Source organism: Aspergillus puulaauensis, chromosome 1, assembly GCF_016861865.1.
Source record: "Aspergillus puulaauensis MK2 DNA, chromosome 1, nearly complete sequence".
Lineage (NCBI taxonomy): Eukaryota > Fungi > Ascomycota > Eurotiomycetes > Eurotiales > Aspergillaceae > Aspergillus > Aspergillus puulaauensis.
This window is the reverse complement of record NC_054857.1, coordinates 559,195-581,681: the sequence shown is the minus strand read 5'-3', so window position 1 is coordinate 581,681 and position 22,487 is coordinate 559,195. Positions and strand designations below refer to the sequence as shown.

Genomic DNA, 22,487 nt, shown 5'->3' with positions numbered 1-22,487 from the left:
ACCGGAAGACCGAGGAAGTTAAGGAAGTGATCGCGGGTTGCCTGATTAGGACATCCGAGACTCGACTCCCAGATGCCCTACTGCACGGAAGATAATGTATGTAATGATATTAATAGGCTCTATTCACTTCTGTCTATTCGTTTTGAACACGAATTCCCAAATCACCGAATAGTATAACCTCCGTCCATCTTGATATCCCCACCATTAATCATGCCACTCGAGTCCTATAGCGAAGTCAGCCTCCCAAACCCAACGAAATAACCGCAATAACAATAATAAAAAATAATTAAAAAGAAGATACTCACCCGACAGAGAAAAACAACCGAATCCGCAACATCCTCAGGCAAACAAGCCTTCCCGGTGGGGATCTTCTCAAGCAGGCCCTCCTTCACCCCCTCGGCGCCCCAAGCCTTCTTCCCCAACTCCGTCCATGCCACCGTCGGCGACACCGTATTCGCTGTAATCCCTCTAGGCCCCCATTCACTCGCCATGCACCGCGTAAGACCTAGCACCGCCGACTTGGACGCACAGTACGCGCCGTGCTGGTGCAGCGCGACATGCGCCGCCTTGGAGGCCAGATTCACGATCCGGCCTGGCGGCGCAGGGTCACTCGCTGAGGCTGCTTGAGAGGCAGCGAAGTAGAGATTCGCGAATGCTTGTGCGCATAGCATCGGCCCATAGACGTTCGTGGTTAGGTGCTTGAGAGTCTCCTCGGGCGGGGTGAGATGCATGTCGCTCAGGGAGACGTAGCCGGCGGTGTTGATGAGAATACTGGGAAACGCGCGGTCGGAGAGGTCCGCGGCGGTCATCTCGTTCGTGATTGAGGTGAATGCATTGCGTACGGAGTCGGGCGATGTGATGTCGCATTCGTACGTGCGGATGTCGCTGGGGGATGACGAGGCGAGCGCGTCGCTGTATCCTGCGGCGAGGAGCTCATCGCGCTTCGAGGCTTCAAAGGGAGCGTAAAGGATCGCGATCCGAGCGCCTTCTGCGCGCAGCTTCTTGCCGATGTGAGAGCCCAACCCCCCTGTTTGATTATGTTAGTATAAAGTAGGGCTGCTTGTGGAGGGGGAGTCGCACCGAGGCCACCAGGGATGATAGCTAGTCTGCGGGCAAAAGCCATTGTCTGGGTGCAGAAGCTCTGTCTAGGGAGTGCCTATAGGTATACAGAGTAAGGAGAATGCAATTACGAGGAATTGAAAGAGTTGTAAAGATTTTAATGTAGCTCGTGCGGGGAACCCCCGCGATGTATAAGCGGGCTCGGGCGCATTCTTCCGACACCGCATACGTCAGACCCCCCTGCTGTCCCCTGCTGATCCCCTGCAAAATCTTTTCTGCTCCGGTTCACGTAGTCGGAGTGTCGGTCAAAGGTCTGGTGTACCCTTTGGCGCATCTTCTGCGTACTCCGACATGCTCGGCGGTAAATCTACAACTCGCGTCCCCCAGTCGCTCTCCTCTGCGCCCAATTCCAATTCCAACACACCACCTTTCTCAAAGAAGTCGTGCCCAATCCAGTTCTTCGTCCATGGATTTCCGTCGCGAGTTGCACTCTGGATATAGATAGACTTGTAGCTTGAATCGAAGTTGACGTTCCGGATAGTCGCTATCTTGCCCGTGATATCGTTGCGGATGCTGACATCTTTGAAGAACGGCGGAGTGATAAGGTAAACGTCCTGTCCGTGAACTGGGAAGAGACCTAGCATGCTGAAGACAGCAAATGATCCCATTGCGCCGCTGTCATCATTGCCAGGAATGCCTCCAACGGTAGTATTGAATTGTGATGGGATGTACGAATGCGCCCGCTTCGCTGACACTGCAGGTCGACCGGCATAGTGGAATTGGAACACCGTTAAAAAGGCCTGTTCATCCCCGAGATAGAGAATACCCGAGTCATGCAAGTAAGAGAGGCGAGACACAAATTCATCTGCACCTCCGAGGGTTTTGACCAACGCGGCCATATCCTGCGGCACAAAGCTGGATTCAGTTAGTAGAGCCCCATGCCAAAAAGGGGGAAACGTACAATGTATAAAGCCAGCAACTTCCTTCGTAGGTCTCGTGGCCGTCTTCGTTCAAATAGCAGGATTCGAAATTCAGAAGAGGGCTGCAAAAGATCGGATCCTGGTATGCCCAGCTGCCGTCGGCGTTACGAGGCTGGACAAAGCCGGTAAAGTTGGTGTCGACGCCGTTGATCGCGGATGTTTGGTCTGCCTTGTACACATTACGCCAGTTACCGGAGCGCTTCAAATATTTGTCGCGGTCGTTGGTATGCCCTAACTCGTCTGCCATCAGGGCGATACAGTAGTCGTTGTAGGCGTACTCAACGGTGCGTGACACACTGCGCGTTCGAAGGCCCTCGGTTCCTGCGTCGACGTCGTTCTTTGGGATGTATCCAAGGGTCTTCCAGCTCTCGAGGCCACCTCGACCTTCCACGTCCCAATTTTGAGGTTCCACTTCCGCATCTTTCACGATGGCCTCGTAGGCAGTATCCCAATCGACATCAACAACGCCTTTCAAGTAAGCTTCTGCGATTAGTACATCAGCATTCGAGCCTCCCTGAGTCCAACCCTTGCAAAGAGACATGCGACAATCTGGCAGATAGCCCTCATGCCGGTATATATCCACTAAACTGCGCATCATTCTGGACTGCGAAATAGGATCTACCAGCGTGAGCAGCTGATGGATTCCGCGGAACGAATCCCATATGCTGAAAACACCATTAGCTTCATTTCCGAACACGGATGGTTGGTATCCCACCAGTAGAAACTGTCGTAGTAGGGCTCATCGCTTTCCCAAAGTGGATTTTCCCCCGTGTAGTCCTGGGGGCTAATCATTGCGCGGTATGCACCACTCCAGAAAACGGTTTGGAGTTCGGTCGACACGCCAGCAGCGTCAACAGTCATGACATCCATCTTGCGCCTCCACGCAGCCTCGGCGGCAGCAACAGTCCCGTCGAAATCGAAATCAGGCTGCTCCTTTTCTGCGTTGGAGCAGGCCTGACTAACGCTTACGAAGCTCACACCAACGCGTGCAGTAATCACATCATCAGCTGGTACGGAATCGAACCTGACAAACGTACCAGCAGAGAACTGATTTGCCGGTTGTGCTGAGCTGACTGATACATCAGTTTGGCCAACATTTGCGGCCGCGTTTGTCCACGAACCAGTATCGTGAATGTCGCCCCCCTGGAAGTCAACGCAGACGTGAAGGTTGTACGTGCCCTGTCCGAAGCTGGGATTGAAGTTTCCACTCCCGGTTAAGCGACCTGTATCTGGGTCTACGGAGGCGGTGCCATTGTTCCTTGATTCCGGTAGGTCAATGATGTCGAGAAGTATTACTGGATCGAGGTTCCCAGTTGCACCAGGGAAACCAAACCGATAGAGAGCAGAGTGGTTTGTCACCGTCATCTCAGCATGCACGCCATTTTCCAGTGATATGCTAAAATAGCCAGGCCGTGCCTTCGGGGAGTCGCGTTTCCATGCGCTTGCTCTGTCCGACGAGTTCCAGCTGCAGTTTGTTAGGTTGGCTCCTGGGCAGTTTGGCTGGACAAATATCGGGAAATTTCCCATTGAAGATGCCTAGGTCATTAATTTGGTATCCAAGGCCAATGTGGATAGATAAACTTACCCCTCCAGTCCCAGAATCATGGGTATGCGAAAACCCCGTTACATGGGTTGTGTCGTAGGCAAAGCCGCCTTGGTTTTCACCCTGGGTATCGGCAACTGCTTTGACCATGCCTTCAACATGCATTAGCTATTGAAACGCGTTGGGGCCAGAGAAAATACCGAAAGGCAAAGTCGCCCCAGCAAACGAATGACCTAGTAAGGCGATAAGTTTCTCATGATGTACGTCGATCAATTTGAAGAAGAGCGCTCAACTACCTCCATTCTCTGTGCCGATGAAGGGATCGATATAATCCAGGACGTCAAAATCAGAATTTCCGTCGCCTTGCGCGTTGGTTACTGAGGTAAACAGCAACGCACTGGTCGCGATCACGGGGATCCTTCCCCACGACCTCGCTTTCATGACGATCGAAGCCAATTCGGATGTTTTAAAATACCAAGAGTGCATTAAACTCTATGTCGATGGCGATTTCAGTGGTTGTCGGTGACTGCGTTCTTGTTTTCTGAAATCCCGAAACATGCAGCATTCCAGAGTTGCGGATGGGTAAGAAAGAATATCAACAGAATCTCCACAACCCCGCTAAATTAAATCACGACAAAGCGAACCGGATGTTACATCGAAATGAGGGGGATCGTCTGGGGTCCTGGCGTCGCGCCTCGCCTACGGTGACGGCCGTCAGGCACGCCCAGCGTCCGATGAGTGATCATCGGGGTCGATCTGGAGCAGGTGCAGTGCCCGGCGCTAATTGGCCGGTGCCTCGATTGTACGCAGAGCGTGCAACCAAAGGAGACACGGCGTCTTCCAGCATTGATAGCGCGAAGCCACCCCTCTTCGTTGCGGCGTGGCGTGACAAAGATGTCTCCAAAATATATGGTCGCCACTCGCCAGACTTCCGTCCGTACTTCAACGGGGTAGCCGCTACATAGGCTGCCTGTCTCTCTTCTTCTGGCCTGTTCAAATCAAATCCATCACGATTCTATCCCATGACTTCCCAGTCGTATCAGTGGAAGGTCGCTGGATAGCCGATAAATCACCGCCAGGAGGAGCAATCGGCATTCCTGTCGTCAAGTTGGAGTCCAAGTACGCTCTGACGTTCGCGTTATCTTGTCGCAAGTGTGTATTTTCCGATGCCAATTCTTGGACTTGTTCCCGATGAAGGTCAAGCTCTGCCATCATAGAGCCAAGTTTCAAAAGTAAGTCTGCCGAGAACTCCTGAGACTCTGGAAAGCCACCATGAGTGCGGAGAAATTCCTGGGCTCGGGTTAATATGCGCGGGTCAAAGACGTTTGGTACTGGCATAGCACGGCCCTCAGCAGATGACGGAGCCTGCATTTTATGCGATGTTGTTCGTGTTGACTGCGTGCAACTGCCAATTGGTTGCGGAGGACTCATGATGCCCGCCGTTGTACTACGTACAACCGGCGTACTAGACCGGGAAGCTTCAGGAGATACCGTAGCTGGGGTGCCAACAGTCGACGTCGAACGGCTCCATTGTCCGCTACTGCACGCTGGGCAATAAAATCGCATCGGCTGAGTAGGCACATCCGGCGGTGATAAACATGAGGTGTGGTAAGATCTACAGCAGGATTCGCATAATATCAGATTTTTCGGCTTGCGGCATTCTGAACAGACAATATTATGAGGTGTGCCAGCTGCTGTGAAGTGAGTTAGTTTGATTTACAGACATGAAGAATATGTGCTTGTAACACACCGATCCACTGTTTATATATTTGATGTCTGTCCGCCAAGATAGTGGATGGGTCATTGGGAGTAAATTCATGGCGCGGCGATATCCCCACTGGGACACCATCTTGTATACGGTCAATTGGTATTGTCTGACAGGCGGGGAGGCCCGAACCCGACGGCGCCTTGAGCATTGTGGGTGTTGACTGTCGATGGACAGCGCGACAGGTGACGAAAAAAGAGACGAGACGGCCGAATGGGGTAATCCCACGGAACAACACTGATCCGACATCCGAGATATCTCCGGTGGCGCTGCCGAACTTCCGACGTCAGTCCTGGACAGGGCGAGGATTTGCAGCATTTGCCCAGATCTGCAGTTTCACTCTGGCAGTGGTTGGCATCAGTCCGTTCTGCACAATTCTGCAATGATGCTCTTTCGAGAAACCTGTGTCCGATAGACCCCCTCGACCTGCCCCCCTGCTACAATGCCCGGTGTGCCGTCGAACAAGGCTTGCGAGCGCTGCAAAAAGCGTCACATCAAGGTTTGATGTCCCTGGCTTTCGTTTCTGGACGTATGCTAAGTGACGTAGTGCGATGAGACACGCCCACGTTGTCAGCGCTGCACAGATGCTGGGGTTGAGTGCCCAGGGTTTGTGCAGACGCGCAAGTTCATCGACCAAGGCGCCTCAGTAAGGCGCCGATATGCTCCATATCAGGAGCATGTGCCTAAGCCCGGTTCAGGGAGAAACACCCCTCGCGTAAGCTTTTGATATCCCATCATGAAACGCGTCGTCTTACACAATTAGACGGTGAAAAGCCATCATCCAGAATCGGAGCAAAGCGAAGGCAGTGGCGCTGACCCCCAAGGCCCTCCTCACTCTGAGTCGCCTCCACTCAACGCTAGTATTGGAATTCAGCCGCCGTTCCCCCCTGCAGCCTCAGCATGGCAGTCAGCTCGTATCTCCCAGCCAGACCAAGGTCAGAATGCCAGTAATTTGAGCAACCAGCCTGGAGTTGACCGCACGTTCGAGCCCGGACTTTGGCAAGATTCAAATTCTCGTATTAATCAAGCCTCTATGCCATTAGTCAATTACAGCGCTAATTCTGGCGGCACTACTGATGACCATCAACGACAGGACTCAGCTACGGGTGGCCCTTTGCCGGGGACGCCGTCTGATCGCGGTGAACGTGAACAGTTCCAAGACATATTCTCAGAGTTGATGACCGGAACCGAGCATGAACTATGCTTCCTGGTTCGGCATTATTGCGAGATTCTAGCTTCTTGGTAGGTCCGATTCCTGTTCATTTATGAATGGCATTTACTTATCCCTTCTCAGGCTGGACATTTCAGATAGCGGGAGATTCTTTGCCGCTGCTGTCCCAGTTCGAGGTATAGACGAATTGTCATTGCGGTATGCAATGGCAGCCCTTTCGGCAAAACACCTGGCAAAAATGAAGGGGGTCAAATTGGCGGGTATAGCTGGGATGTTTACATCTCCTGCGACAATGGAGGCCTACCCAAATACCCAACAGGTTGACTGGCCTCTGAAAGCCGCCAATTACTACTATTTGGCTGTCACACATATGAACTCGTCTATCTCGGACTATGCAGCTGTGTCCACTTCAGACGTCCTTGAACCGCCAATATCCATCGTAAATCGCTGGCTGAACCTCCAGCTGAGACAAGCCCAAAGCCACCTGGTAACTAGCGACGCGACCTGGAAGACAACTGAGAACCTGTTGGCTAGCTCGACGATACTCACCCTTTACAAGATCCTCGATGAGCCCGGAGAGAATTGGCAATCGTATGGTGTCCCGCCATCTGTAATCGTTTTCAAGGCACTAATTTTCTATCTAGGTATCTTTCCGGAGTCAAACCGCTTTTCTCCCAGTTTCTTAATCTGCTTGCCCAGGGCAGTGGAGACCACAACAGCTTTCCCTCCGGCGTCACGGCGGCTTTCTGGAACTTTGCCAGAATGGATTATCTAGCCTCGTACTATAATCGACTACCTACCCACCTCGACGCCGACGATTATGCGTTATGGCGAGCTGCTGGTCTTTCGGTCGATGATCAAGGAAATCTATCTTCGCCTGACAGCTTGCCCAAATCCCAAGCCTTTTCGCAAGAAGACATTGCCGCAAACTCTCTGATACGCCTCCTGAACAAATTGACGAATTTCCTGGCCGCTTCCAAGAGATCACAACTTGAGCACTGGGTCGGAGGGGAGTCTCCTGAAGTAACCGCCTCAAGTCGTACAACTCCTAGCTCCCCTGATTCTTATCCAAACAGCGCGACGTGGCTTAAACTCTCCTTCGAATTCCAATCTTGGGTTGAGCGAATGCCTGAAACATTCCGTCCCTGTCTGCGCCTGGAAAAACCAACACAGTTCCCAACCTTTCCAGAGATATTTTACAGTCTGACATCCTGCGCTGCCGCCATGCAACAGTACCATTTTGGACGTCTTGCATTGTCTCTCAACCGTCCATCAGATGACGTTTCAGGTCCCAGCACCTCCTTCGATCGTCTTCAGGGCTATCGAGATCTTACAAAAGAGGTCGACCACCGTTGCCGAGAAATATGCGGAATCGCACTCGGCAGGCCGCCGAGCGGTGCGCGCGTGCATATGATAACCATGCTCTACGCGGTTGGACAGTGTTTGGAGAAACCGGAAGAAAAGCAGGTTGTCGTCGACTTATTGCGGGGAATCGAAGCTGATCTGGGCTGGTCGACCGCTACACAAGTGGAGAAGCTGCAGAAATGATCCCTCGTCGTAGTTGCAGCGACGTTGGGTTTTCACCTTCTCTACAAGAGCACCTGCAATCGCAGCCTCTACCGCAAAAAGCGGCCCAAAAACCGGAATTTAATCCAGTCGGTTGATCTAAGACACGCCCACGTTGCGTTCACATTACTGGCTACTGGTGAGCAGGGTTCAGCCTCCGTGCCGGTTCAATATGTGCAGGACATCTTTGACAGTGACTGGTTAGGGTTTGAGGACGTATTGGGATCATTTTTAGAGCCTCGTCCCCAGCCCTGTCGAGACCTCTTAGTTCCACTGTTCGTCTTAACGGCCATAATACTCCATTGGTGCTATAGAGGGTTGTGGGTAGCCGCACTGCCTCTAGTATCGTGGATCATACGGATACAGGTCTCACAAGTGAAACTATACACGAGAGTTTGGTGCTATATGAGGTTTAATCCACGCACCAGTACATTGTCGCATGGAGGGAATGTGACTCATGGTATGGACCTTTATTCCATGCAGCGCAAACCTTTATATATGCAAATAGACTGGAAGTCAAGCCACCCAAAGAATTTGTTCACTCTTCACAGATGAAGTAACTAATGAAAACCTCTGGAAAGAATACATAAGCCTGTTTCCATGCCCGACCTTTATGTGTACAATTACCCATACTCGGTCTTGCTCTATCCATATATGTTATATGCTTACATAAAAATGTCAATTATGTACCCTCTCTACTGCCCCATTTGCGTCTCGACACCGTGCAGGGATTGCCTTCGGGAAAAGCATGTCGATCGATGTGAAAGATGTGGGTGGTGTTATCGTCCGTCCCCCCATGGCCGCTGCATTGTGTGTTCAGGGATATCCAGTCCACAGTGGGACCACGATTACTGGCTTAGTTGATGGGAGAGCATAACCGAAGAGTGGATGACTATGTCCAGGAGAGAGTGCCTGACAGAGCTAACTACAGCACGACTGGAATTGCTCCTCTGCATATTATTGGTGGCAATCACTAGCAGAAGGCAGTGGGTGTATAACCAGTGACGAGCTTAAGGATGAGCGGGAGAGGATTCGGGGATGCACCGTTGTAGGGTCTATCCCTATGCGAACTATTGCCTCGATGTTCCATTAGCTTAATAGATTTATGGATTGGGACGACTGGTATGGCTTCTCTTTGAGTGTCAACATATATTTTCTTTTTCGGAATGTAATTTCCCAAATTTCTACAGTTCAATCTATGTACTCGTTATGACCCACCGGCGTAATCAAGTAGGAGGCTCTACAATTCTAAGGGTTGTAGACTATGCCATAGAACGTATTATTATGTATTTGAAAACGTCTAGCCGTTGATTACTGATGCCTGCCATCAATTTATGAGGCCTTGGGTGCAACCAACGCCTTGATAGTATCTCCAAACCCTACCATACAGATTGTCGCCCAGCTAGCCACACCAATTCGAGGAATAACTCCACGGAACAGACCCTTGACTCCGGAAGTCTTGACAATATGCTTGAAGGTAGATAGGATAGTCGGTTTCTCTGGCCGCATTGGGTCCTTCGTCATGGATTGCATCTCGACTCGTAAGACCTATGTCGAATTTAGCATCAACACATTCATGAATCGGGCATAAGTATCACAACGTACCTCAAAAGGCTGGTTCCAACAACTCAAAGCTCCGCCGATAGTTGACGCCATTATTTTCTCACCAAATAATAACTTATCCCCCTTCTTCTTTCCGCGCGCAGAGCGAATACTGTCTTCTGCGAACCTGGAGATCCCAATCCGCGACGACCAGCCCGTAACTTGTCGTAGAGCAACGGCGTTGACACCTTTATTGACGCCCCGGATACCCTTTTCACGAAATATCTGGACAAACACCTCTAACGGTCCTGGTGGCTTGATGCCCTGACCAGCAACTTTGGACCGCGTCACTTCAACGGTTTTCATGCACGTTGTCATTCCCATAGTTAGGTAGGCCTGGGCAAAACCACCCCCAATGCCACCGAGAACTCCACCCAGAGTTGACGATGCGTTGGGAAATTTTGTTCGCACATGGTATTCAATCTCACTAGATGTGAGAACTAGAATGGCCCCTTTTGTGGAGGCCTCAAGCCATGCCTATAAGGACAGGATGATTAGTACTGGCGATTTGATACTAGCGAGAACTTGAATCGTATGTATACCCATGGTATTAACCCCTGATAATACGCGGTCCATCGTCCCCGTGCCCATGTCTTTTGAACAGCATCTTTGATTGTGTCATGTCTGTTTGCCGCCAGCTTTGAACTCTAGATTAGCCTGGTATGGCCGTTTTTGTATCCTAGGGTGATAGGGGGAAGGACAGCATACATGTGTCTTGAGCACTTCCATCGGTTGTCCCAATGTCGTAACTAAATCAAGTTAGCCAATAGACTTCCCACCGGAATATTCTTAATCTCTCTTAACTCACCCTGGAAAATATTCATGAACGCCCCGACCGCAAGATTGCGGTACGGTATGGGCCTCCTCTCTTCGACGGAGCTGGGTCCCGTCGTTGGCGACAACTGTCGCAATGGTGTGTTCTGCAAAGCCATGTTCTTTCCTCCTATAGATTTATTTCCTTACGTATACAAAAGAGATCATTATATTACAAGCTGCCCTTCTCTTATCTCCGGTTTTGTTTCTGTGTGGAGCTGATTCAGTGGCCCATCGGATGCATCCGACGCCCTGATTCGAAGGGCGGCAACTGCCGATAGCGGATATTGGGCGGGGAGGAGAAACGGAGGAGCGATCGGACGGCACACTGTTATGAAATGGTTGGAGAGATTCACGATCGGGTGTCACGGTTTTTATTTCATGTCTTGTATGAAGCCCATTGGTAAACCCTCAGCGTTGGCCAGAGCATATCGCACCATGGCCGCAGCACACGCACTCACATCGGATACCCACACCAGGGTAGCTGCAACCGTTCCCAAACCTGCGTAAGTTAAAAAAGCACTATAATATATATCAGTTTTTAACCTATATTTAGCTCCCTACTTCCGCGGGGCGCTTTCGATAGCCACGTCCATGTGTTTGACCCTACAATAGGCCCATATGCTAGCAATCGGGCATATACTCCCGAGGATGCACCGCTAGATCGGCTGATTGCGTTTAACAAGAGCATATCAAAATACGGTACTGGAAGTTCAATTGTGCTGGTTCAACCGTCGCCGTATAAAAGCGACTGCACCGTCCTGCTGAAGTGTCTGCAAGAGCTCCAAAATCAGAAAAGGGCAGCATATGGCATCGCAGTTGTAGACGTCCAGGCCATACAGGATACAGAGCTCGAGAGAATGCACAAACTAGGAGTACGAGGCATTCGGCTTAACTTCCAAGCCGATGGGAAAGGGGTGGACATCCCTGGTTTAATGGCGAGTCTTCGAACGGCTGCCGCTAGGATCGCACATTTACCGGGCTGGATAATCCAGTTGTTTGTGCCGGGGTTTGTCTGGGATAGTGAGTATTAAACCAATATACACATTAATAGTACTAGCTAACCCAGGTGTGTATTCAGATATCTTCGATGGTGTTCGTACCTTGCCTGTACCCATAATCGCGGACCACTTGGGAGGGATGCGAGGTGCATCCAAACTGGGCCCAGACCTTGCAGAAAACCCTTTGCAGCAGCCAGGATTCAACTCTTTGGTTCGTCTTGCTCAAATGTCGAAGCTGATAATCAAGGTATCCGGATTATATCGAGCGTCAGGTAGCACAGAGACTTGCTATCATGACACCCGGCCGATTATCGAGACTCTTTCACGCGAAGTGCCAGATCAGTGCATATGGGGGAGTGACTGGCCACATACAGGAGAAGGGAAGGACCGTGTAAATGGAGATTTGGGTGTAAAGGAGCCGTTTCGGTCCATTGATGATGCTGCTATCTTGGAGAATGTTAGGGAATGGGTTGGGGGCGAGGGCGCTTGGCAGAAACTGATGACAGACAATCCATCTAGATTATTCCAATAGATCATTTGTGAACCGATTTCGTTCGTCAATATATACCTTAATTATGCTTCGTACATCTTGGTTCGAGAGTATACAATATATGCCTCAGGTGTCGATAGTGTGCACGTGATCTCCTCTCCAAATCCCCGGACGTGTCGAATTCTCCAGATTTCCTCCCTCATCTTTGTTAAAATCCCACAATATCGTTCTCCATCAAAGCCTAGGCTCCAATTGGCTGCAATAATATCCCTGCAGATATGTCATGATGAGCGCATCTTAGGCTGTTTGTTGATACGGATCCAATGCCATGGCCAAGGGTGGCAGTGTTGGCACACCCTCTCCGTCTGTAAGGAGGCATCGGCCAGGTTTGAGTCGCAGCGCCGCGGCTTGCGAACGCTGCCGGCGGCGGAAACAAAAAGTATGTCTTGTCGCATCTTAAAAAAAATATAGGCCTAACCACAATATTAGTGCGATGGAAAAACTCCAACCTGTGGCCCCTGTGAGACTGTCGGGGCAAACTGTGTGCCATCACGTCGATTAGTTGTCCAGCAGGAAAACCGGGAGTGTGAATGTGACTTGCTGCGAGGTCGATTGGCTTCTATACAGCAGGATTATGACTCTTTATTGCTCCAATTCGATCAGTTAAGACCCGAGAAGCGGTTCGGGGCTGACAAACAGCCCGAGCCCATCCAGTTTGATACTGCTGTGATTGACTTGCAACCATCCGATGTTTTTCATACACCACACGACGATGGTGTACTTCCTGCCGTTGGTGCTCAACCGCAGTTGACTGATACAGTTTTGAATTCCGATTTGTCGTACACAGGTCGGATCTTGCGACCGACTTTCGCACCGTTGCCCAACTTCCGAGATGCGTACCGCAGTGCACTAAGTAGCGCCTGGGACTTATGGGGTGACGATTCGACAAGCGCAGAGACGTCGTTGGTCAATGCGAACTCCCAGAATATTTGTGCGCCGGCTGGCTTCGATGACGCTGCGTTTGCCAGCCTGGTCGACGTATTCTTTGAACGACGGTGGCCATACCTGCCTGTTCTCCATCGACCAAGCTTCGTCAAGGACCATTTTAATCCGTTCATTGCAAGGCCAGTTCCAGTGCCGGTTTCGAGCTTCCTAGTGAACATGGTTTGTGCAATCGCCGCGACAGAGAAAGCCTCCACTCGACAAGGGAATGGCGAGCACCGTATTTTCTTCAACCGAGCAATACAGGACCTGCACGTTGTTATTCAGGCTGATGATTTTGAGTGCGTGCAATGTCTTCTTCTTCTATGCATGTATGGCCACAATGAGCCGCAGTCAGTCAATATGTGGTACACCACTGGCCTCGCGTTGCAGTTAGCTTTAGGAATCGATCTGCACCGCAAAGAAAGCTTGAGTGGTCTGAATATGCGTCAGGCAGAGATGTCAAAGCGTGTCTTTTGGTGTGCGTACGTCATGAGCTGCAGCATGGCGATCAACATGGGCCGCCCTCTAGGGATTCACGAAGACGACATCACCACACCGCTACCCCTGCCTCTAACGGATGAGCAGCTCGATGAGACGTCAGGCGCGCCTGACCCGCCACTGGTACCGCAAGTGTCGGACACATCGACGTTTATACACATCATACAGTTACGGAAAATCAATGCTAGGGTATACGGCTCGTTTCATTCCATCGGCCGGACAAGATCCGAACCGACTGACCTCGAGGCGACTCGCAACGCATTCTTCTCGGAGTTAAATCACTGGCTGATTACTGCCCCGAGATACGCTCGTACTGTTTCTACATTCCAGTCTCAAGAGTGGTTTCAGATCGCGTTCCATCACGCCGTCCTATCGCTCTACCGCCCATCCCGCGCGGTTCCGATGCCATCCTCCGAGGACCTTCGGTTATGCATGGAGTCCGCCATCGGATTAATCAACTCGTACAGCTCCCTCTACGCACGCAACCGGATAAAATATACGTTTGTTGCAATCCACTCGCTGTTCATGGCTGCGGTGACGATGCTCTATGCTCTCCGAGCATCACCTGTGCTGCGCCACGAGTTGACCAGGCCAGTCGTGCAGACGAACATCCTCACGTTTCTGACTCTATTCCGAGGCATATCGAATGGGCGTGCAGTAGGTGAGAAGTGCTCGTCAATTATAGAACGGTTGGGCAACTCCATATTGACTCTATTCGATGCAAACGATAGCCCAGGCGTGGAATTGGACCCGGAGTTTCAATCATGGTTTGGGCTACAAACACACACATTCCCTACACCTAGCCCAGGAAATCTGGTTGATGGCTTAACCACCGGGCGGGAACATTTGGACTTCCCGGATATCCGGGTTGACCTTCCTTGGATGGATCTGTTCACCGAGGGCGTCGGTCTGGGCTCTGCGGATGCTTGGAGCTTTCTTTCGTAGACAGCCAATCAACCACCCCACTACCGTTAACATGGTCAAGGTCTATGTCGGGGATTTCCGATGGCAGCAGAGCTGTTAGGACTTTGGGAGTGACCTCCGATTTCGCCGTCCATTACGGTAGCCGGATTGTTCGGATCCATCCGAGGCCCCGTTCCACCTGGCAGCAGCAGATCAACAAACACACCTAGAACATTATTGCCAACGTCAATGCTGAAGCCCAACCCCCGTTGTATTATTATTATTGAAGGTCTATACAAATTACCCAGCAAAAATGACCACCAAAGCAAAGGCCTTCCAAGCGCTCAAACAATTCTCTAGCTGCGATGTAAGTCGCTTGCCTTCCCGTAACGAACATTCCCTGACAAACTTGCGACGTAGATTGGCGACGCGCTTGTCAAACTTCGCTATCCCTATGGAGGCTTCCTTGATGGCCTGCGCATGCGCTCACCGGCGCTGCGCCCGGACTCACCCTCACCACTTCGCATCTACGGGCCGGCCATAACCGTCAAAATGATCGAAACGAACAAACCTGGACCAACTCCCGACTTGCATTTCGTCGATGCCAATAAACCTGGCCATGTCATGTACATCCAACAACCGAAGGGACTTTATTCTGCCTGCTGGGGTGGGCTCATGTCTACACGCGCAAAAGCCACTGGCGCGCTTGGCGTCGTTATTGATGGACGCATGAGAGATGTGCGGGAGCATTGGGACCTGGGCTTTCCTGTATGCACACTTCCCACAGCACCCATACGTCTCTCACCGATTCGAACAGCGACTAATATCTGTGTATAGGTATTCTCACGCGATACGTCCATTCTTGGGTCCGGGGGCTTTACACGGGCGTCCGAGATCGATGTCCCGCTCCAATTCAAGGAGGATCTATGGATTAATCCTGGGGACGTGATTGTTGGGGACGAAGATGGAGTGGTTGTTGTCCCGCCTTCACTCTGCGAGCAGGTTGTTGAGTTGTGCCGGGAGCGATGGGAAATAGATGAGAGGACCGTCCAGGCTTTGAAGACAGGCGAGCTTATGGGGCCCACTATCAAGAGGTTGAGGAAGTAGTGCTTTGATAGCTAGGAGTCCGCTTAGCCAGTATTTCCCCTCTATAGTATAGGGTTCTGTACTGGGAATGAGCGGCCCTGTCAGGTTCATCGTACCTGCTTTGTATCTAATGATATCCCACCAACTTAAGTGGAAGGCGCAGCCAGCGAGGAAGGAGCCCTTGACTTGGCATAGCCACTTGGCAACCATGTACTTTTATTATGTACTGTAGCTCATATAAAGTCAATTCAAGATTGGAACCCTATATAATATCTATTTTCCGCCGTAGCACATGTCGCCAGGCCTTTGCATAGCAAACCTCAACCCGTCATGCCCTCTCAACATACGCACTCCTTGTTTCCATCTTTTCCTCATCCCTGTATCAGGTTAGCAAGATGAAACCAAAAAGCGAACAGATATAAAAGTTCACCTACTTGACTTCTACCTCCTCTTCCGCCCTAACAAGAGGCTGCGCAAGCCGATAAATCGGCCTCTCAAATATCATATCAATCTCCTCTAAACTCAACCCGCTCGTTTCAGGAACGAAGAAGTAGGCATAAGCGAACGCAATCACACAGAATGCCGCAAATAGCACAAAAGCCCCCCACTGATCCGTACCCTCCAAAAGGGCCGGCGTTGCCTTCGTGATTGCAAAATAGAAGAGCCAGTGGAACCCCTGCGATAGGGCACCTCCAAACGATCGAATCCTATTTGGCCATAGTTCTGCCCCGAAGAGATACGGGAGACTGTACAGCCCCATTGCCCATCCGAGGGCGTGGATGAAGACTGCTGCAATGGCGGCGTCGGATGCTCCCTTACTTACTGTGTCAGGGGCCTCCAGGTCATATTTGAGATACCCGGCGAGGTAGGCGTGGCAGACCGCTTGGATGCAGACGCCCGTCATCATTGATTTGCGGCGGCCGATCACGTCGACGAGAATGAGGGATGCGGCGATGCAGCAAATCACTTTGGTCAAGGAGTAAAGGCCTGTTGAGTACACCTTTACTCCAGAGCCGGTGATTCCGATTAGGCCGTATATCGTGGGTAGATAATTGGTGACCGAATTGGCGCCAGACATCTGCGCTAGAATATAGGCAATTACGGTGAGTTGCACACGGCGGAGATTCGAGCGGACGAAAAAGGTCTCTTTTACAATGCTGAGATAGCTGCTGTCTGTTTGTTCGACCTGGGTTGTCATGCCGTGATATTCCTCCGCAGCGTAGGCGTTACTGACGGGGAGACAGCGAAGGAGCTCCAGCGCCTCGAGACCTTCTTGCTGGCGGTTTCGGAGGAGGAGCCAGCGTGGAGACTCGACACTGAAGAATGATAGGAATATGCTGATCGCGGGGGCGAATGTCTGCACGAACCAAGGGATTTGGTTTTGGAGATGACTTGTGCCTGGTATGTGGATGGAGCAGCCATATACGGTGAAGACACCGTTCATTTGGGTTGTCAGCATGCAGATGTTGAACCAGAGGGTCATCAGGCCGCGAATATTCTTGGGTGCTATCTCTGAAATAGCCATTGGGCCTACAACTGATAGAGCACCGATGCCTAGCCCTGCAACAATGCGGCCGACATAGAGCACACCGACATGGCCGTATGCAAAGCATGAGATCAGAGAGCCAATGATGTAGAGAGTCTGGTACAGTCGCAGAGACCAGATACGGCCGATCCGGTCGTTTACCAGGAAGGAAAGGAGGGCTCCGACCCCGGCACCGAGATTGACGAAGGACACGAGGTTTGAAATCGTGTCGTCGTCGATAAGGTATGTTTTCTGGAAAGAGGGGAGTTCTGTTATGGAAGCGGCCGAGCCTTCATCCCAACCTGATTTCATTAGCTGCAACGCTCAAGGTATGCGATAGATATGGAGAATTTCGTATCGTACCTTTTGCACAACCACCTAGGGCAAATGCAATGACCGAAATAAAGAGGTGGCGGTTGTATATCTCCCGCGGAGACTGCTTGATGGCGTTGATATACTTCACCAACGAGGCTTGTTGTTTGGCCATTTTGAGTAACAACAGCTAGTCAAACTCACAGATCCTTTCTTTGCACAAAGTCTTCCTTTGTAGAGTGATATGAGAATGCATGCATTTACATAGTTCAACCCCGGATCGTCTAATAGCCAAGATTTGCGGAGAACGCTGGGGTTCCCGGATGCATCCGACGGAGCAGCCGCAGCCAGCGGCGCCTCCATTTGTAATATGAATTCACCGAGTAATCCACATTTAGTAATGGGCTCAAATAATAGGCTGGATGGGTTCAATGGGGCCTCGAACTTTTACATGCAAGCCGGATGCATACCCCGGGGAGGAGGCGGAACACACAAAATAGCAAGCCACAGCGTATGTTGAATCCACAAATGTCGCATTGCTGATCGCAATCAAGATACAACCTCTATCATCAGCAGTTTGCACATTATTATCGAGTCATGAAGATGAAGCTGTCCGAATACGTTGGTTATGAATCTGGCATCGTGTGGCAACAGCCGCGTAGGCGTGGGATCCTTTCCAATCGGGACACCGTCTTACATTATTCGGGATACGAATATAAAAGCCTCGGTTATGTGCCAATTTGGCTGTAATAGCTAAACAGTGGGGAGTCGACAATCCTGGTACTTTCCATATCATGAGAGGCTTCGAAGGAAATGTTGAAGGTAGGCTACAGGTGGTTTTCCTCAAATGGTTGTAGAAAGTGCGAAAATGGCTGTCCATGGAGAGACGATGTAAAGTGATCCTTTGGTAACATTTCGGGTTCCCATACGCTATGCAACAAGTAATATAGACAGCCGATATCCAGAGTATCAAAACTCAACTCTGCCAACCCTAACTGCCGGCTTCGGATGTAGCCGCTGCCAGGTCACGTGCATCATTCTTTAAATCCGACCGGCCATCGGACTCCGACATCCACCGACTTCCTATCAACACATACTACACGATGCTTCGACGCGCAGTCCCGAGATCATTACAGGATCCTAAAGTCTGGAGGCGCTGTGTGTCGAGCACAAGCGGCAGCCAGAACTCGCTCGCAGCGGCATATTACCGCGGGGGCACATCCCGCGCAGTGTTCTTTAATCAACAAGATCTCCCGCAGAACCGCGCGCAATGGGATCCCATTTTCCGGGGCGTAATCGGCAGCCCTGATCCATATGGTCGCCAGCTAGACGGGCTGGGCGGTGGAATCTCCAGTCTATCCAAAGTCTGCGTCGTCGGTGCGTCAACACATCCCGACGCAGACGTGGACTACACATTCGCTGCGCTGGGCGTCAAGAACACAGACGTTGACTACTCCAGTAACTGCGGTAACATGGTCAGCGCAGTTGGTCCCTACGCGGTTGACGCAGGGCTCTTCGAAGCAGGAAAAGATGCCAACTCTGCCCTCGTGCGCATCCACAATACCAACACCGGCAAAATAATCAACGCGACGTTTCCTGTTGTTAACGGCGAGGCTGCAGCAGGTGGTGACCTGGCGATTGACGGTGTCGCTGGGAGCGGCGCGGCTATTCAACTGGACTTCGTGAACCCGGCGGGTTCGAAGACGGGGAAGCTTCTCCCTACGGGTATTGTGAAGGATACGTTCGACGGCGTCGAGGCAACCTGTATCGATGTTGCGAATCCCTGTGTTTTCGTGAAGGCTGAGGATCTCGGTGTACCCGGTACATTAACACCGGATGAGATCACGAATACACCTGGTCTTCTCAGGCGTCTTGATTCGATTCGACGGCAGGCAGGCGCACGCATGGGCCTGGCGACTACACCAGAGGGTGTCCCGGGAAGTGTTCCGAAGATCGGAATGGTTTCGACACCGAAGAACGACAGTAAAGATGGGTCCCAATCCGAGGTGGATCTGGTGGTTCGGGCCCTCTCGGTGGGCCAGCCGCACAAGGCGGTTCCGATTACTGTCGCCTTGGCCCTGGCTACAGCGGCGCGTTTGCCGGGGAGTACGGTGGCGGATGTTACGAACTCGCAGGCTGTTGACTCAGCGGGGATTACTATCGGGCACGCGAGTGGAAGTATTCTTGTTGGGGCTACGTTTGGGGCGGACGGGGGCTTGGATTATGCGACTGTCTTTCGCACAGCGAGGCGGTTGTTTGAGGGGAGGATATTCTGGAAATAAGATGGAAATTGGTTACGAAAACTAGCTAGGAATGTATATATTATTCTTTTATCCCGACAATGTGGCATATCATCCAAAACAAAGCAATGTCTAAAGTGTATAGTACAACCATTATGCCCTCCTCGCCATCAAGTTCAGCGCACTCCCGGCTTTGAAATACTCGATCTGCTCCTGGGTAAATGTATGCTTCAATGATGCTTCCCAAGCCTCTCGTCCATCGGTAGGGGCAACCTTCATGGTTAATGGCCTCCCCGGTGCGAAACCTCCCAGGTTAACGATGCTGATCAAATCCGAAGCCCGAATGCGATCATAATCCGCCTCATCAGTGAAAGTACCAGCCAACATCCCCTGCTTCTTGAGGTTCGCCTCATGGATTCGTGCAAAGCTCTTCGCTATGATGGCAACACCTCCTAGATATCGTGGTTGAAGCGCTGCATGTTCACGAGATGACCCTTCCCCATAGTTGTGGTCTGCTACCACCACCCACTGCCGACCTTGGGATTGATAATGCCTTGCTGTACCCGGAACATCCCCGTCAGTATTTGTGATTTGGTTGTGGACTTTGTTTACATTCTCCGTTTCTGCATTCACAGCGCCGATGAGTGTGTTGTTAGAGATATTCTCCAGGTGCCCGCGGAATCGGAACCACGGGCCTGCGGGAGTGATGTGATCTGTTGTACATTTACCCTTTGTCTTGATAAGTATCAGGCAATCATTGAAGTCTGCACCTGACCAAGAGCTAAAGGGTGCTAGCTTCTGGAGACGCTGGGAGCTGGAGTGGATATCGACCTCTAGCTCGGAACGATCGCCGGATGGAGGTGGAACATATGCTCTGTCTGAGTCAAGATACCCTTCACTTGGGAGAGTCTCTCCGGTTGGGGGATTGAACTGAAACTTCTCCCCGGATGGCGTTGTCAAGGTATCACTTGCTGGATTGAAGCCTAGGTCCTGGGAGAAGACCTTGGCCATGACAACTTCCGGAGAGGCGAGAAAGATGTGTGTAGCTGGGTTGCTGTCCAAGCGTCCAGAGAAGTTGCGGTTATACGAGGTGATGATCGAGTTTTCGGTTCCCTATACTGTCAGTATATTGTCCCTCCTGAAGAGCATGGCTTGGGCTACCTTTTTCATATCAGCGCGATCCCACGACCCGCAGCACGGTCCACAAGCATTGGGGAGCATGGTAGCCCCGGCCTTTTCAAAGACTTGCAGGATGCCAGCTTCCTCCAGTGTATCCCGTGTTTGCAGACTACCTGGGGACAGGAGTAAGGGCATGGCAGGTTCCATACCAGCGTCCAGCGCTTGTTGAGCAACACTAGCTGCCCGTGTCAAGTCCTGGAATGAAGAGTTGGTGCATGACCCAATCAGGCCTGCTGTCAAGGATGGCCATTTATTTTCCTCCGCAGCTGATCCAAACTTTGAGATAGGAGTAGACAGGTCAGGAGTGAAGGGCCCGTTGATAAGGGGTTCAAGGGTTGATAGGTCAATGTCGATGACCTGGTCATATTCGGCCCCTACATCAGCTTGGAGCTCGTGCGCAATCCCATCCACAGCAGCGGCCATATCAGGGCGCCTATTGGCATGCAGGTACTGGCTCATTGGTGAGGCATAAGGGAAGATCGAAGTTGTAGCACCGGTCTCAGCTCCCATATTGCACACCGTAGCCATGCCCGTCGCCGATAGTGTTTGTGTGCCGGGACCGAAGTACTCAATAATGGAGCCAGTCCCTCCCTTGACGGAGATGAGGCCCGCAAGCTTGTTGATAATATCCTTGGGCGAGGCCCATCCAGACAATGCACCATGGAGTCGTACACCAAGCACTTTAGGCGCGGTCAATTCGAACGGCAAACCAGCCATAACATCAACTGCATCTGCACCACCAACACCAATAGCAATCATACCCATTCCACCCGCGTTAGGGGTGTGAGAATCCGTACCAACCATCATCCCGGCTGGATACGCGTAGTTCTCCAGCACAATCTGGTGGATGATACCGGCCCCGGGCTTCCAGAAACCCATTCCGTACTTCTGGCAAGCACTGCCCATGAAGTCATAGACTTCACGGTGCGCCTCCAGCGCTCGCGGGAGATCTTGGTCTTCGCCATCGCGACTCACGATCAGGTGATCGCAATGCACGGTAGTGGGTACTGCAGCTGTGTCCATACCAGCAGACATGAACTGGATCAAGGCCATCTGTGCGGTGGCATCTTGGCAGGCAATGCGGATAGGACGCAGCCGTAACTGCGTCTGGCCCCGGACGATATCCTGGTCGAATTCGTCATCTAGATGGCTATACAGGACTTTTTCTGCGTACGTCAATGGGCGCTTTAACCTGTCACACTATTAGCTTCGGCATATAATCCGCAATAGGGGAGTTTTACCTCTCACGCAAAGTTCCAATTTTGGATGTGAATTTACCGAAGTCCACACGCTTCTCTGGTTCAAAGCGACTCAGCGCCGCCGTCGCCAGCCCACGACGAGAAAACACGCAGCGCTGTAGTTTAATTGACCGGCGCGACATAAACATCTTGGTAATCACAAGGATGTGACTTGCTGAAGGTATTAACGCTGTCCTTTGCCGTTGCTTTAACTGAGAATACACGGGAATTGTTTCGATCGGATCTATCCGACGGCCGCGGAAGGGTCCGACAGTCGCATACACTCCTCAAATTATGCTTAATTCTTGTTGCATCGTCTTAATAGCCTCTTTATGATTGGGTAGCAATAATCGCCCCTTCCTATTCTCGGAACGCAGCGGTCGCAGCTTCCATATACGGTCATGCCGGGCTCCAATCACAAGGCAACTGCGACGCTGGTAGCTCTTTCCCTTGATTTAGAGATGAAGGTGCTTTATGTATACAGGAAATAAATATGTATAACAGAATATTCTGTCGCCGTGAAATAACGGGT

General features: G+C 51.3%; 11 protein-coding genes across 11 annotated transcripts; 5 read left to right on the top strand and 6 right to left on the bottom strand.

Annotated features, from left to right (window-relative positions):
• Window positions 1-161: 161 nt before the first annotated feature.
• Window positions 162-1,123, bottom strand: APUU_10273S (putative short-chain dehydrogenase/reductase; the record flags this gene model as incomplete). Its single annotated transcript, XM_041698963.1, has 3 exons — window positions 162-224; window positions 306-1,027; window positions 1,081-1,123. 3 exons carry the CDS (start codon window positions 1,121-1,123, stop codon window positions 162-164), a joined length of 828 nt encoding a protein of 275 aa, XP_041549639.1.
• Window positions 1,124-1,364: 241 nt separating this feature from the next.
• Window positions 1,365-4,023, bottom strand: APUU_10272S (glycoside hydrolase family 92 protein; the record flags this gene model as incomplete). Its single annotated transcript, XM_041698952.1, has 6 exons — window positions 1,365-1,974; window positions 2,021-2,704; window positions 2,755-3,575; window positions 3,625-3,734; window positions 3,783-3,815; window positions 3,879-4,023. 6 exons carry the CDS (start codon window positions 4,021-4,023, stop codon window positions 1,365-1,367), a joined length of 2,403 nt encoding a protein of 800 aa, XP_041549638.1.
• Window positions 4,024-4,575: 552 nt separating this feature from the next.
• APUU_10271S (PHD finger protein) lies at window positions 4,576-5,498 on the bottom strand (the record flags this gene model as incomplete). Its single annotated transcript, XM_041698941.1, has 2 exons — window positions 4,576-5,276; window positions 5,333-5,498. The coding sequence occupies 2 exons, from the start codon at window positions 5,496-5,498 to the stop codon at window positions 4,576-4,578; spliced, it is 867 nt and encodes a 288-aa protein (XP_041549637.1).
• Window positions 5,499-5,789: 291 nt separating this feature from the next.
• APUU_10270A (Zn(II)2Cys6 transcription factor) lies at window positions 5,790-8,066 on the top strand (the record flags this gene model as incomplete). Its single annotated transcript, XM_041698930.1, has 5 exons — window positions 5,790-5,846; window positions 5,895-6,062; window positions 6,111-6,589; window positions 6,642-7,109; window positions 7,163-8,066. The coding sequence occupies 5 exons, from the start codon at window positions 5,790-5,792 to the stop codon at window positions 8,064-8,066; spliced, it is 2,076 nt and encodes a 691-aa protein (XP_041549636.1).
• A 1,350-nt stretch (window positions 8,067-9,416) lies between these two features.
• APUU_10269S (uncharacterized protein) lies at window positions 9,417-10,618 on the bottom strand (the record flags this gene model as incomplete). Its single annotated transcript, XM_041698918.1, has 5 exons — window positions 9,417-9,632; window positions 9,690-10,163; window positions 10,229-10,324; window positions 10,395-10,435; window positions 10,495-10,618. The coding sequence occupies 5 exons, from the start codon at window positions 10,616-10,618 to the stop codon at window positions 9,417-9,419; spliced, it is 951 nt and encodes a 316-aa protein (XP_041549635.1).
• A 319-nt stretch (window positions 10,619-10,937) lies between these two features.
• On the top strand, window positions 10,938-12,032 carry APUU_10268A (uncharacterized protein; the record flags this gene model as incomplete). The annotated part of the gene is made up of 3 exons (XM_041698907.1): window positions 10,938-11,005; window positions 11,056-11,522; window positions 11,581-12,032. 3 exons carry the CDS (start codon window positions 10,938-10,940, stop codon window positions 12,030-12,032), a joined length of 987 nt encoding a protein of 328 aa, XP_041549634.1.
• A 286-nt stretch (window positions 12,033-12,318) lies between these two features.
• Window positions 12,319-14,417, top strand: APUU_10267A (uncharacterized protein; the record flags this gene model as incomplete). The annotated part of the gene is made up of 2 exons (XM_041698896.1): window positions 12,319-12,429; window positions 12,480-14,417. 2 exons carry the CDS (start codon window positions 12,319-12,321, stop codon window positions 14,415-14,417), a joined length of 2,049 nt encoding a protein of 682 aa, XP_041549633.1.
• A 271-nt stretch (window positions 14,418-14,688) lies between these two features.
• Window positions 14,689-15,482, top strand: APUU_10266A (RraA family protein; the record flags this gene model as incomplete). Its single annotated transcript, XM_041698885.1, has 3 exons — window positions 14,689-14,742; window positions 14,796-15,143; window positions 15,213-15,482. The coding sequence occupies 3 exons, from the start codon at window positions 14,689-14,691 to the stop codon at window positions 15,480-15,482; spliced, it is 672 nt and encodes a 223-aa protein (XP_041549632.1).
• A 307-nt stretch (window positions 15,483-15,789) lies between these two features.
• APUU_10265S (uncharacterized protein) lies at window positions 15,790-17,473 on the bottom strand (the record flags this gene model as incomplete). The annotated part of the gene is made up of 3 exons (XM_041698874.1): window positions 15,790-15,838; window positions 15,896-17,288; window positions 17,350-17,473. 3 exons carry the CDS (start codon window positions 17,471-17,473, stop codon window positions 15,790-15,792), a joined length of 1,566 nt encoding a protein of 521 aa, XP_041549631.1.
• Window positions 17,474-18,401: 928 nt separating this feature from the next.
• On the top strand, window positions 18,402-19,580 carry APUU_10264A (DUF453 domain protein; the record flags this gene model as incomplete). Its single annotated transcript, XM_041698863.1, has 1 exon — window positions 18,402-19,580. One exon carries the CDS (start codon window positions 18,402-18,404, stop codon window positions 19,578-19,580), a length of 1,179 nt encoding a protein of 392 aa, XP_041549630.1.
• A 111-nt stretch (window positions 19,581-19,691) lies between these two features.
• On the bottom strand, window positions 19,692-22,104 carry ACO1_1 (aconitate hydratase mitochondrial; the record flags this gene model as incomplete). Its single annotated transcript, XM_041698852.1, has 3 exons — window positions 19,692-20,651; window positions 20,700-21,909; window positions 21,959-22,104. 3 exons carry the CDS (start codon window positions 22,102-22,104, stop codon window positions 19,692-19,694), a joined length of 2,316 nt encoding a protein of 771 aa, XP_041549629.1.
• Between the last annotated feature and the right edge of the window lie 383 nt (window positions 22,105-22,487).